The sequence below is a fragment of the Stegostoma tigrinum genome, chromosome 8 (genome assembly GCF_030684315.1).
Source record: "Stegostoma tigrinum isolate sSteTig4 chromosome 8, sSteTig4.hap1, whole genome shotgun sequence".
Lineage (NCBI taxonomy): Eukaryota > Metazoa > Chordata > Chondrichthyes > Orectolobiformes > Stegostomatidae > Stegostoma > Stegostoma tigrinum.
Genome location: NC_081361.1, coordinates 12,049,861 through 12,064,390, shown reverse-complemented (window position 1 = coordinate 12,064,390; position 14,530 = coordinate 12,049,861). Strand labels below are relative to the sequence as shown.

General features: G+C 43.6%; 1 protein-coding gene across 4 annotated transcripts in view; it reads right to left on the bottom strand.

Moving 5' to 3' along the window:
* Nucleotides 1-14,530, bottom strand: part of LOC125456293 (olfactomedin-like protein 2B) — a 65,678-nt gene that overhangs the window by 15,736 nt on the left and 35,412 nt on the right. For 3 of the 4 annotated variants that reach the window (XR_009446047.1, XM_059647736.1, XM_048539297.2), the window contains exon 6: nucleotides 2,918-4,333. Coding sequence is in view for 3 of the 4 variants with exons in the window: in XM_059647736.1 (XP_059503719.1) it covers nucleotides 2,918-4,333 (1,416 nt within the window). In the remaining variant the exon portion in view is untranslated. The remainder of the gene's footprint in view (nucleotides 1-2,917; nucleotides 4,334-14,530) is intronic. The other variant, XM_059647735.1, reaches the window with a different exon arrangement.

Sequence of the window (14,530 nt, the reverse complement as noted above, 5' to 3'; positions counted from 1 at the left end):
GCAGGAATAGCAGAAATTTGCATCCTTAAGACTGTTTTGTTACAATTAATCCCTTCCAACCACAAGATGCTGTATTAATGCTGAAATTAGTGTTTAGGAACGTGCCTGAGAACAGTTGTTCAGGACTGAAAATAAGTGACTTGCAATGTGAACGGGTCTGTACGTGACCAAGTTTTGCTATGCCTTGATTAGGATTCGACAATGGGAATGTGTTGATAGTATGTATTTTTTAAACTGTGGCAAGGATTTAATAAGCTTTTCCTGTGAATCTGGCCTATGGATGAAACTTGAAACAAGCTCAGTCAGTGGCCCTCCTGCCAAGATTTTGCTCTGACTGCAAATTATTTCAGAATGTCTTGCTGTGCTTGAGCAGTTAAATCCCACAATGCCAATTCACTAAAAACAGTATTAAATAGTTCTGTAAACAGCATCTGCCTCAGTACTGAATTTGAAATAACAATCTCTTTCAACAGTACAGTGGATCAGTACAGTGGTTCATGTGTTTACATTACATATAGGAGATTACTTTAGCTATATAATATGTAAACTGGCCTTTCCACTCGACTATCAATCCATCTAGTTTTATGCCAAACCAGAAAGGCCAGGAGGTGCCCATGATCAACCCTTCTGCTATAGTATTAATCTTTCCATGTCAAGAAAAGCCCAATTTTACCCACTCATGGTCACTCACTCACCATAACCAGAGGTAACATTCCTATTTGGTATCCAGTAATCCTTTACTAAAAGATATTATGTATTTGTGGATGTCAGTTAAGGAAAATGCCAACTTCGTGCTCTCACTTTCTCACCTTTGAACAGGGATATGGAGTAGGATAAGGAATGGAAGAAAGATATGGGATAAGCCATTTGGGACTGAAATGAGAAGAATTTTTTTCATCCAAAGAGTGGTGAGCCTATGGAATTCCCTGCTAAAGAAAGTAGTTGAGGTCAATACGTTGAATGTTGAATAGAAGTATAATCTTGAAAATTCACTCAATTCAGGACCCATTCCTTGAGATTGAAACTTGTACATTCACTCCACTGCTTAAGAAAATGAAATGGGAAAAACTAGGAATGTATTGACTAGTGAGCCAAACATCTGATGTCAGGAAATTATTACAGTCTTATTAAGGACTGAGAATCTGAATACCTTGAAAATTTTCAGTTTATCGGAGACCCAGCATGAATCACTAAAGCATGGGTCATGCCTTGTGAAACTGAGTGAATTGTTTTGAAGAAGTGACAGGGAAATGTCTACATAAGTTATTTATGTAAACTTGCAAAAGATATTTGATGATGCTCCTCAGAAAAGGTGTTAACTGATGTTGAAACTGCATGCGTTGAGGGCAGAAGATTGGCTTAGCAACAAAGGACAGAGTTAAGGACAATAAGCAAATTATCTATTGGGCTCTTGATTATTTATGATTTATTAAAGACTTGGATAAAGGTAAAAACAGCTGAATATCCAAGTTTGCACAAAAATACTCAACATTGCAAGCAGTGTAGATCGAAGCATAAATTTTTTTTAAATTCATTCATTCACAGGATGAGGGCTGTAGCTGGCTAGCAGCATTTATTGCTCTTTCCTAATTTCCCAGAGGGCAGTTAAGTGCCAGCCGCATTCCTGTGGGTCTAGAGTCACACGTAGGGCAGAACCAGTAAGGATTCCTTCCCTAAAGGATATTAGTGAACCAAATGGGATTTTATGACAATCGACAATGGAATCACAGTCATCATTATATTCTTAATTCCAGACATTTTTTGAATTCGAATTCCACCATCTGTTGTGAACACAGAGCATGTTGGAGAAGCTCAGCAAATCTGGCAGCATTTGAGGTGAGGGACGCTAAGTTATTGTTTCAAGCCTGGTATAACTTTTCAGTTGAATAAGAGTCAATACCAGACTCAGCAATAACTAATTTTTTCTCTCCACAGATGCTGCCAGACCTGCTGAGTTTCTTCAGAATTTGTGGTGTTTGTTTCAGATTTCTGGTGACTGCAGTATTTTATCTTTCGTCAAAAAACAGGATTCTATACATTGTAAAGTCATGGACAGGGAATGAAATTAATCATAAAGGTTAATGCTATCCTGGCCTTTAATATCCAGAGGACAAGAATACTAAGGGATAAATCTCTTGCTAAAGCTGTACAAAGCACTGGTTAGTAACACTCCGTTTAAAATATGGAATCCCTACAGTGTCTGGGGATTTGAGCTACAAGCAGAAGCTGAAAAGGCTGGGGCTTCTTTCCCTGAAATGTCAGAGGCTGAGGGGTTACCTTATAGAGATTTATAAAATCACAAGGGGCATGGATAGAGTGAATAGCCAAGGTCTTTTTCCTAGGATGGGGGTGTCCAAAACGAGGGCTAATAGGTTAAGGGTTTAAAAAGGACCTGAGGAGTAACTTTTTCACACAGAGGATGGTGCATGTATGGAATGGGCTGCCAGAGAAAGTGGTTAAGGCAAGTACAATTACAACATTTAAAAGGCATTTGGCTGGGTATATGAAGAGGAAGGGTTTTTAGGGACATGGGCCAAATGCTGACAAATGGAAGGATTGGGATATGTGATTAACCTGGACGAGTTGGGCCGAAGGGTCAGTTACCATGCTGTATGACTCGAAGAAGATCTGCAATGGAAGAAATCATTCTGGGATTATCTTTTTTAAAATGAGGTTATCTATCCATCTATGTTTATTTTTCTGATCTGTTTGTGTCTACCCGGGGTCTGTCTTCGTGTTTTCATTTACTTTATTTACTATCCATAAACCTGTCTGAAATGTCAGCTTTAAAAAATGATATAAAGAGAAGAACAATTACACTGATCTTACAGTCATCAAAATACAACACATTTCTCAACAAATGGGTGATCTTTTCTGCCATGAGAAAAGGTTCGATTTTGATGAGTGATTTACTTACCAAAACCTTTGTAGCTATTATTCGGCTTGTGGCTCACACGCTGCCTCCGTGTGATCTTTGCTGGCAGTCTCCTTCTGGAAAAAGAAGTTATTCTGGATTTTGGAGAACGTGTAGTCATTGTAGTGGTTGCCCTTTGAGTGGTGGTGGTGCTGAGAACTGTGGTGACTGGCGATGTGGTGGGTATAGTGGTTGTGGTGAGTACGGTAGTTGTGAGTTTGGTGGTCGTGGGTACAGTGGCTGTGGTGGTGGCTTTAGTAGTCAGAGGGTCAGTGGTGGGAAGTTTGGTGATGGGTGCAGTGGCTGTGGTGGTAGGGTCTGTGGTGCTTGTGGTGGTGGGGGCTGTGGTGCTTGTAGTGGTGGGTGCTGTGGTACTTGTGGTGGTGGGGACTCTGGTGCTTGTGGTGGTGGGTGCTGTGGTGCTTGTGGTGGTGGGTGCTGTGGTACTTGTGTTGGTGGGGACTGTGGTGCTTGTGGTGGTGGGGACTGTGCTGCTTGTGGGGACTGTGATCCTTGTGGTGGTGGGGACTGTGGTACTTGTGGTGGTGGAGACTGTGGTGCTTGTGGTGGTGGGTGCTGTGGTACTTGTGGTGGTGGGTGCTGTGGTACTTGTGGTGGTGGGGACTGTGGTGCTTATGGTGGTGGGGACTGTGGTGCTTTTGGTGGGGACTGTGGTGCTGGCAGTCGTTACTATTCTTGGAGGTGCAGTGCTCGTATTGGCTGCTATGGTTACGAGGGCAGCAGCAGCAGTTGTGACAGCTGAAGTAGGCAGGGGGCTCGAGGTTGAGGTCGCAGTGCTGATGGGGACTGCAGTACTTGAGGGATCAACAATGGAGATGATGGGAATGGCAATAGGAGCCTCGCTGCTTGGAATTGCAGAGATGACTGCACTAGACAAAGGAGCAGAGCTGGGGGGTTGAAGGGACACTGTGGCGTTGGCAGAAGCCAGAACAGCTAAGGTATGACTTGCATTCGTCATGATGGAATTTGGAATATTGTTGGAAGGTGTGACTGCTGGCATAGAAAGTCCAGAAGCAAGACTTTTGGTGGTAAATTTGGCAGAAGTAGTGGTGTTGGGTGCAGCTGTAGGGCCTGTGGTATTGGATTGGTTGGGTGTTGCAGTGTGTCTAGCTGGGTTGGCTACAGAAGAGGTGGTCACATTAGTACTGCTGGAGGTAGCAGTAATACCAGGACCTGGTATAACAGTGATAGGAATAGGACTAGCAGCAGTCAGAGCCTCTGTAACAGAGAGATTCAGCTGTTGTCTTGATGTTGTTGCTGCCTCTGGATTGATCATTGTGACTGGTTCCATTGCAGGATTTGGTGCCTGAGAAATGTTAATCACTGGCTCCATGTGCTTAATGAGTTGATCGTCCAAAAATAGTAGTGTTGCATCTTCACCACTGGCTGAGCTGACTTCTGGTAACAGACAAAAATATAGTTAAGTTGAACTAGAGTTGTGATAGAAGACCCTCCCCACAAAAGTGATCTGTCTTTATTCTCTTTCTTTGGTAAACTAATGTTGTGTATTTTCTATTTTTAATGTCAACTCAACATTCAGTAAGAAATTGTTGATTTACAGCATTTTAGAAATCACAAATCCCTTCAGGATGATTGCAACATGCGTTATGTTAGGTCCAATTAAAAACTGTTTAAAATGGCAGTGACTTTGATCATGGGCATTTTCTACAGATTATAACATTGAACAAAGTAAGGATTTGAAGACTTCCAGAACATCAAGTCTTTTCAAATCCTCAAATCCAATTTCCCAGAAACAAGTGTTGGTTGCAAGTAATTAAAATGAAGCAAATCCTTGCACCAATTAAAATCAAAAGCTCTCAAAATGCTTCATAGGTAAGCCACACTGTAATGACTTAAACATTCCAAGCACTGTCATCAGATCATAAAAAAAGTAGCAGAAATAAGCCATTCAGCCTCTCAAGCATTCAATAAAACATTGATCTGACTGTGGCCTTAATCCCACTTTCCTGAGTTGATAAGTCCATCTCTAGATCTTGCTTTCTTTCCCTTCCATTTCCTGGGATAGGCTATCTACTAAGATCCATTACAACCCACTGACTCCAACAGCTACCTTGGTTACACTAAAATAAAAACGGAGAATGTGAAGAAACTCAACAAATTAGCAGCATCTGTGGAGAGAAAAACAACATTAATGTTTTGAATCTGATATGACTACTCTTTCGAACAATGTGGACTTGCACCTTACAGCCTTCTGGGCTAAATATTCTGTTGAATAACTTATGATGACTTAAACAGACAACAACTCTGTCTTCCATTTTAATATTTTCCCATCATGGTTTTTCTTTCAGTCAATTGAGCACATACCCTGCCTAATCTCCCCTAAGCTTTGCCTGACCTGCCCTTCTTTTTAACCTTCTCCTTTCCTTTCTCAATAGCACAAAACCCATGATTTTTTATGGGTTCCAAAGAAATAACTGGACTCAAACGTTAACATTTTCTCTCTCCACAGGTGCTACCAGATCTGCTCAATTTTTCAAATATTTTCTTTTATTTCATATCGCCAGCAACTGCAATTTTTCACTTTTCATTCACGTTAGAGCAATCTGCTATGTGCATATTCAGAATAAAGATCCCATGTCACAATTTAAAGATATGCAAGAAAATCCCACCTTAATCTATCTAACATTTATCCCTCAGCCAACGTATCTGGAAAACAACAAATGAGCTGGATACATGCCTCGTTTACTCTTTACACGATCACTTTATGTACAATTTCTTTACTGCATTAGCCTTGTAACAATAGTGATCACGTTTTAAACGTACTTTACTGGCCACAAAGCATGTTATAACAAAAAGGACTCCACTCAAAGGTAGTTATTTCTTTTCTACTTGGATTATCAAACTGTTTTGTTTTATACCTCTGAGCTTTAACCCATTGTGTGCCATTTGGTGGAATGTCAGCCATCAACCATATTCGCTTTCACAATACCACTCCTACAGGTTAGCCTGGGTCCGTTGAAACATGTATCAGGTCTAAACCTGGAGACTAGGATTGAAGCTGATTATGCCTGATTATTATGTGCCTGGACAACATTCAGGCTTGGCCTGATTAATTCAAGTATGATCACCTCTCACAATTCATGTTGATTGAGTTTTTTGAAGAAGCAAAGAAGATGATTGATGAGGGCAGAGTGATGGATGTGATCTAAATGGACTTCGCGTTCGAGTAAAGTGTTCAACGAGGTTCCTCATGGTAGACTGGTTAGTAAGGTTCAATTGCATGGGATACAGGGAGAATTCATTATTTGGATACAGAACTGGCTGAAAGGTAGAAGACAGGGGATGGTGGTTGAGGGTTGTTTTTCAGACTGGAGATCTGTGACCAATGGTGTGCCACAAGGATCGGTGCTAGGTCCATTGTTTTTGTCTTTTATATAAATGATTTGGAGGTGAACATAGGTGGTATGGTTAGTAAATTTGCAGACGACACCAAAATTGGAGGCGTAGAGAACAGCGAAGAAGGTTACCTCAGGGTACAACAGGATCTTCATCAGATGGGCCAATGGGCTGAGAGTGGCAGATAGAGTTTAATTCAGATAAATGTGTGATGCTGCATTTTGGAAAGGCAAATCAGGGCAAGACTTTTGCATTTAATGGTAAGAACCTGGGAAGTATTGCTGATCAAAGAGACCTTGGAGTGTAGGTTCATAGTTCCTTGAATGTGGAGTCGCAAGTAGATAGGACAGAGAAGAAGGCGTTTGGTAAGCTTGCCTTTTTTGATTAGTGCATTGAGTACAGGAGTTGGGAGGTCATGTTGCAGCTGTACAGGACATTGGTTCAGCCACGTTTGGAGTACTGTATGCAATTCTGGTCTCCCTGCTATTGGAAGAATGTTATAAAACTAGAAAGGGCGCAGAAAAGCTTTACATGGATATTGCCAGGGTTGGAGGGTTTGATCTGCAGGGAGAAGCTAAATAGGCTGGGACTATTTCCCTGGAGCATTGGAGGCTGAGGGGTGACCTTATAGAGGTTTATAAAGTCATGAGGGGTATGGATAGGGTAAATAGGCAACATCTTTTCCCCTGGGTGGGGGAGTCCAAAATTAGAGGACATAGGTTTAAGGTGAAAAAAGAAAGATATAAAAAGGATCCAAGGGGCAACTTTTGCATGCAGTGTGGTACACGTATGCAATGAACTACCACAGGAAGTGGTGGAGGCTGGTACAATTACAACATTTAAAAGGCATCCAGATGAGTATGTGAATAGGAAGAGTTTGGAGAGATATGGGTCAAATGCTGGCAAATCAGACTAGATTTATATCGCATATCTGGACAGCACAGACGAGTTGGAATGAAGGGTCTGTTTTCATGCTGTATATCTCCATGACTCGAAGTTACAATAATCTCCCACAAGACATTGTCAGGACTTCTCCCTGATATTCAACAGGAATACCATGTCTAAATTTCCTCCCAACAATATCCTAGGGGTTAGCATTGATCAAAAACCTAATGGCCACACAAACGCTTCACCTACAAAAGTAGGCCAGAAACTGTTTGAAGGTAAATCCACATTTGATATGTGGGAGGCTTTTAAGGAGAGGTTGATCAGCGTGCAGGAGAGACATGTTCCTGTGAAAATGAGGAATAGAAAAGGCAAGATTAGGGAACCATGGATGACAGGTGAAATTGTGAGACTAGCCAAGAGAAAAAAGAAAGCATACATGAGGTCTAGGTGACTGAAGACAGACGAAGCTTTGCAAGAATATCGGGAATGTAGAGCGAATCTGAAACGAGGAATTAAGAGGGCTAAGGGAGGACATGAGACATTGCTGACAAACATGGTGAAGGAAAATCCCAAAGCCTTTTATTCATATATAAAGAACAAGAGGGTAACTGGAGAAAGGATTGGCCTACTTAAGGACAAAGTAGGAAAGTTGTGTGCTGATTCAGAGAAAATGGGTGACATTCTTAACGAGTACTTTGCATCGGTATTCACCAAGGAGAGGCACATGACAGATGTTGAGGTTAGGGATAGATGTTTGCTTACTCTAGGTCAAGTTGACATAAGGAAGGAGGAAGTTTTAGGTATCCTAAAAGACAGTAAGGTGGACAAGTCCCCAGGTCCGGATGGGATCTATCCCAGGTTTCTGAGGGAAGCGAGAGAGGAAATAGCCGGGGCCTTAACAGATATCTTTGCAGCATCCTTAGACATGGGTGAGGTCCCGGAGGACTGGAGACTTGCTCATGTTGTCCCCTTGTTTAAAAAGGGCAGCAAGGATAATCCAGGTAATTATCGACTGGTGAGCCTGACGTCAGTGGTAGGGAAGCTACTGGAGAAGATACTGAGGGATAGGATCTATTCCCATTTGCAAGAAAATGGGCTTATCAGTACTAGGCAACACGGATTTGTGCAGGGAAGGTCATGTCTTACCAACTTAATAGAATTCTTTGAGGACGTGACAAAGTTGATTGATGAGGGAAAGGCTGTAGAATCATATACATGGACTTCAGTAAGGCGTTTGATAAGGTTCCCCATGGCAGGCTGATGGAGAAAGTGAAGTCACATGGGGTCCAGGGTGTGCTTGCTAGATGGATAAAAAAACTGGCTAGGCAACAGGAGACAGAGGATAGTAGTAGAAGGGAGTTTCTCAAATTGGAGACCTGTGACCAGTGGTGTTCCACAGGGATCTGTGCTGGGACTACTTTTGTTTGTGATATATGCAAATGATTTGGAGGAAGGTGTAGGTGGTCTGATCAGCAAGTTTGCTGATGACACTGAGATTGGTGGAGTAGCTGATAGTGAAGGGAACTGTCAGAGATTACAGCAGAATATAGATAGACTGGAGAGTTGGGCAGATAAATGGCAGATGGAGTTCAATCCAGGAAAATGTGAGGTGATGCATTTTGGAAGATCAAATTCAAGGGTGAACTATACAGTAAATGGAAAAGTCCTGGGGAAAATTGATGAACAAAGAGATCTGGGTGTTCAGGTCCATTGTTCCCTGAAGGTGACAACGCAGGTCAATAGGGTGGTCAAAAAGGCATATGGCATGCTTTCCTTCATTGGGCGGGGTATTGAGTACAAGAGTTGGCAGGTCATGTTGCAGTTGTATAGGACTTTGGTTCGGTCACATTTGGAGTACTGTGTGCAGTTCTGGTCGCCACATTACCAAAAGGACGTGGATGCTTTGGAGAGGGTGCAGAGGAAGTTCACCAGGATATTGCCTGGTATGGAGGGTGCTAACAATGAAGAGAGGCTGAGTAGATTAGGATTATTTTCATTAGAAAGATGGAGATTGAGGGGGGACCTGATTGAGGTCTACAAAATCATGAGGGGTACAGATAGGGTGGATAGCAAAAAGCTTTTTCCCAGAGTGGGGGATTCAATTACTAGGGATCATGAGTTCAAAGTGAGAGGAGGAAATTTTAAGTGAGATATGCGTGGAAAGTTCTTTACACAGAGGGTGGTGGGTGCCTGGAACGCATTGCCAACGGAGGTGGTAGACGCAGACACGTTAGCGTCTTTTAAGATATATCTGGACAGGTACATGGATGGGCAGGGAGCAAATGGACACAGACTGTCAGAAAATAGATGACAGTTTAGACAGAGGATCTTGATCAGCACAGGCTTGGAGGGCCGAAGGGCCTGTTTCTGTGCTGTAGGTTTCTTTGTTCTTTCTTCTTTGGCAAATGCTCACTCCCTGAGTCCCAAAATCAAAAGGTTGAAGTCAGGAACATCAGAGATAGCAAAAACTGCAGATGCTGGAATCAGAGACTACTGTGTGAAGCTGGAGGAACACAGCAAGCCAGGCAGTGTCAGAGGAGCAGTAAAGTTGAAGTTTTAGGTTAGGTGGTTCTTCAGAAATGGAAAGGGGAAGGGAGCTGGGAAATAAATAGAGAGGAGGGGTGGGGCTGGGGAAGGTACGTGGGACGGTGATAGATGAATGCAGATAGGGAGTGGTGGGGATTGGTCAGTGGGATGGGTGTGGCGGATAGGTGGGAGAGAAGATAGACAGGTTACGTCAGGTCAAGGAGGTGGGACGGAGGTTGGGAAGGGCTGGAGAAAGGTAAATGGGGTGGTGATAGGTTGGATGCAGGTTGGGGGTTGTGCAGATTGGTCAGCGGGAAGGGGTCAATAGGTGGGGAAGAAGATGGACAGGTTATATCAGGTCAAGGAGGTAGGGATGAGAGGGAGGTTTGGTTGTTGGATGAGGCTTGGGGCATGGGGATATTTTAAAACTGGTGAATTCTATTTTTAGGCATTTGGGCTGTAGGGTCCCGAGGCAGAATATGAGGTGTTGTTCCTCTAACTTGCGGGTGGTGTCATCGTGACACAGGAGGAGGTCCAGGATGGACATGTCACCAGGGAGTGGTTGGCGAGTGGACTGAAAATGGTTTGTCATGTACAGAATGCAGATGCTCTATAAAACAGTCCCTGAGTCTGTGCTGGGTCTCACAGATGCACAGGAGTCCACATCAGGAGCAGATACAGTAGACCAAGTTGGAGGATGCACAGGTGAACCCCTGCCGGATATGAAAGGTTTGTTTTGTGCCTTGAATGGAGGTGACGGGGGAGGTGTTTGGGCAGGTGTAGCACTTCCTGCGGTTGCAGGGAAAGGTGCCAGGGGTGGTGGGGTTAGCGGGGAATGTGGAGCCGACAAGGGAGTAGCAGAGTGTGTGGTCCCTACGAAAGGCAGATAGAGGTGGGGAAGGAAATATCTCTTACCTCATGGATTCGGATTGTAGGCAGCGGTAGTGGTGGACAATGATATGTTGGGCTGGTATCTGAGGACCAGGGGATTCTGTCTTCATGTTTGTTAGGGGGAGGGATTGTGAGGGCAGATGTGCAGGAAATGCAAGAGATGCAATTGAGGGCATTTTTGATCACGACAGAGGGGAAGTTACAGTCCTTGAAATAGGAGGACATCTGGGATGTCCAGGAATGGAATGCTCCATCTTGGGAGCAGATGCGGCAGGGACGGAGGAATTGGGAGTAAAAGATCACATTCTAGCAGGAATGTGGGTGAGAGGAGATGCAGTCCACATAGCTATGGCTTTAAATAGATGTCAGTGTTGAGGCAGTTACCAGAGATGGAGACGAAGAGGTCCAGGGTGGGGAGGGAGGTATTGGAGATAGTCCAGGTAAATTTTAGGTTGGGGTGAAAGGTGTTAGTAAAGTTGATGAAGTGGAATCATTAGGCAGAGCAGATAGTGTCATCAATGTAGCAGAGGAAGAGGTGGGGGGTGGTGCCAGTGTCACAATGGAAAAGGGACTGTTCCACTTATCCTACGAAGAGGCAGGCATAGCATGGACCCATGTGGGTGCCAATGACCACCTGCTTAGTCTACAGGAAGTGGGAGGAGTTAACGGAGAATTTGTCCAGGGTAAGGACAAGTTCTGTTCAGCAAGTGAGGGTATCAGTGAAGGGGGACTGGTTGGGCCTGCAGGAAAGGAAGGAGCAGAGGGCTTTTAAGCCATCACGTAGGGAATGCAACTGTACTGGGTTTGTATGTCCATAGTGAAGATCAGGTGTTCAGAGCCAGGGAATTGGAAGTGGAGGGCATGGGTGATGCCCTGGACATAGGTTGGGAGTTCTTGGACCTGGGTGGAAAGACAGAGTTAAGGTAAGCAGAGATGCGTTTACTGGGGTAGGAGCAAGCAGAGACAAGGGCTCAGCCGGGGATGTCAGGTTTGCGGATTTTGGGAAAGAGATAGAAACAGGTGGTGCAGGGTTGGGGAACGAAGAGGGTGGAGGCTGTGGGTGGGAGGTCTCCTGAGATGATGAGGCTATTGACAATGATTTGGAGGTCAGAGATGGGGTCATGATCGAGTGGGCGCTAGGAGGAGGTATAATAGAGTTGGCACTGGGCCTCAGCAATGTAAACGTCCGTGCGCCATGCCACTACTATGCCATACTCCACCCCCCCCCCCACCATTGCAGGTTAGATGGTGAGGTTAGGGTGGGAGTGGAGGGCTGCACATTCTGTGGGGGAGAGGTTGGAGTGAGTGAGGAGGTGGAGAAGTTGAGGCGATCGATGTTGCAATGACAATTGGAAATGAAGAGGTCGAGGGAGGGTCGAAGGCTTTGTAGTGGTGTCCAGGAGGATGGGGTTAGTTCTTCTTCTTCTTCTTCCCCACCTATCTGCCCTACCCTTCCTACCAACCAATCCCCACTACCCGCTACCTGCATCCAACCTATCACTACCCCGCCTACCTTTCCCCAGCCCCACCCATCCTCCCTCCTTGATCCAACACAACCTGTCCATCTTCTCTCCACCTATCCACTGCACCTATCCCACTGACCAATCCACACCACTGCCGACCTGCATTCATCTATCACCATCCCAACTGCCTTCCTCAGCCCCACCCCTCCTCTCTCTATTTTCCAGCTCCCGACACTCTCCACATTTCTGAAGAAGGATCCTGACGCAAAACGTCAACTTTCCTGTTCCTCTGATACTGCCTGACCTGCCGCATTCCTCCAGTTCCAAGCAGTATTGTCTCAAAGTCAGAAGCATGATGGAATATTCTCCACTTGGCTGAATGAGTGAGGCCCCAACAAACCTGAAAAAGCTCAATAGCATACAGGACAAAATAGCCCTTTAATGAGCACCTCGCCCAGCCCTTTACATAGTCAGTCCCTCGACCACCTGTTCAACAAAGTCAGCATTTCACCATACTTGTTGCTGGAGCAAATACGTTGAACGTCTCTTCTTATTTTGTACATTTGCCTTTACCTGTTAACCTTACCAATATGCTGTCATGTTTGTGAGAGATCTTGTACTAAGTTGTACTGATTGGTCAGCTGTCATATCAGTCAGCAAAGAGTGAGAATTGCTGCAGTTCAATAGTATCAGTGTGATAACATGCACTGCAACAATTCACGAAGCTCCCTTTGATCTTTGCTACCTAGAAAGCCAAGGGCAGCAGAAAAATGGGAGCACTGCCATCTGAAAACTTCCCTTCGAGACCATCCTGACTTGGATTTACATTGTACTCCTTCACTGCTATGGTAAAAATTCTGAACTCCGTAAATGCACGAATACAAATCAAATTAAATAGAGTGATTGATGATGGTGGCTCACCATCAGATTCTTTATTAGGAATAAGCACTTAATGCTGCCCTTGTCAGCAGAGCTCACTTCCTGTGAATGAGTGAATAAAAAGCCCTAAAACATTAAGACGCAGACAAAAAGCACATTATGTACTTACTCCTTAGCGTTTGCCCACTTCAATGTTAGTTTCCAATTTACTCATTGCATGTACATTTTAACAGTATCTAATCTCACTATATTACAAATTTGTGTTGCAATGCACATATTGACTAAATTTTAAAAATATTGCCTGGTGCCTCATAATTAGTGTAGGAAGAAAACAGGGGTGTTCTGACACATCAATGTAACGTCAGAGATAGGCGTTCTAAACTTATTTTAATGCACTGCATGAACATATACCCATAATTGTGTCTGGTTATAAAACAGCAACTTATATTCACATAGTGCCTTTTTAAGCAGTAAAGCAAACAAAAACACACTCCTGAAGCACAATCTCAAACAAAATTTAACACTGAACCACATAGCGTGACATTTAGACGGATGACCAAAGGCTTAGAAAAAAAGATTGGTTTTAACAACCGTCTTCAGGAAAGTGAAAGTGGCAGAGAAGTTAAAAGGGGAAAATTCAAGGGCTATGAGCCAAGGTATTGATGGCATAGCCCACAGTGGTGCTGTGATTAAAGTTAGGGATCTGTCAAAGTGCAGAGACCTCAGGTAGTTGTTGGGCTGAGGAAGATTACAGAGATAAACAGAGATGAAAATTTAAAAACTAAGGTGTTGTGAGCCAGGAGTTATTTTAGGTCTGTAAACACTAAGGTCGTAGACAAATGAAACTTGGTGCAAGTTAATATCTCAGCAGTAGAGTTGTGGATGTGTTCAAGCTTCCAGACAACAGGATCAGAATGGATGCAGTCAGAGGTAACAGAGGGTTTCAGCAGTGGTTGAGCTGAAGCAGGGATGGATGGGGCCAAAATCTTCAGTTAGAGTCAAACAGGTCTCCAAAGCTGAGAGCAGTCTGGATCAATCTCAGAAGGTTGCCAGACAGAACAATGGAGTCGTTGTCAAGGAACCTTTCAGGGAATTTAGGAACACTTGAGACTATGTTAAATCCTAATTGCTCGTACTGCGTGAACTTCTCAATCCTAATTCAACATTCGAATAGTATGATCTCACATAAAATAGTCCATTCTTAAAATTAAAAATGCTCTGGCAATTGCTGCATAGTCATGTTTCATCTTTAGGCAGCTGCACATTCCAGTGAAATTGAAATTCACTGTCCAAAGGCACAACAGAGCATCAGCAATATGTGAATTGTAAAGCCCACTAGCACCTTATGGAACACATAATGGGCTGTAAATGTATCTTTGCTGATGTTGCCCACATCCTGAAATCAAGTGAAAACTAAATAAGGTCTCATGATTACAAAGTTAAAAGTAAAGCTATTACAGGTTGAAACTGAACATCTCTCCAGTAGAATTATAGACTTAGTTCAAAAATGTTTGCTTTGTTTCTTTAAACATGACGGGAGCAGTGTCCAAAGTTAATTGAAGACATGGAATAGTTAATTAAAAGCAGTGAT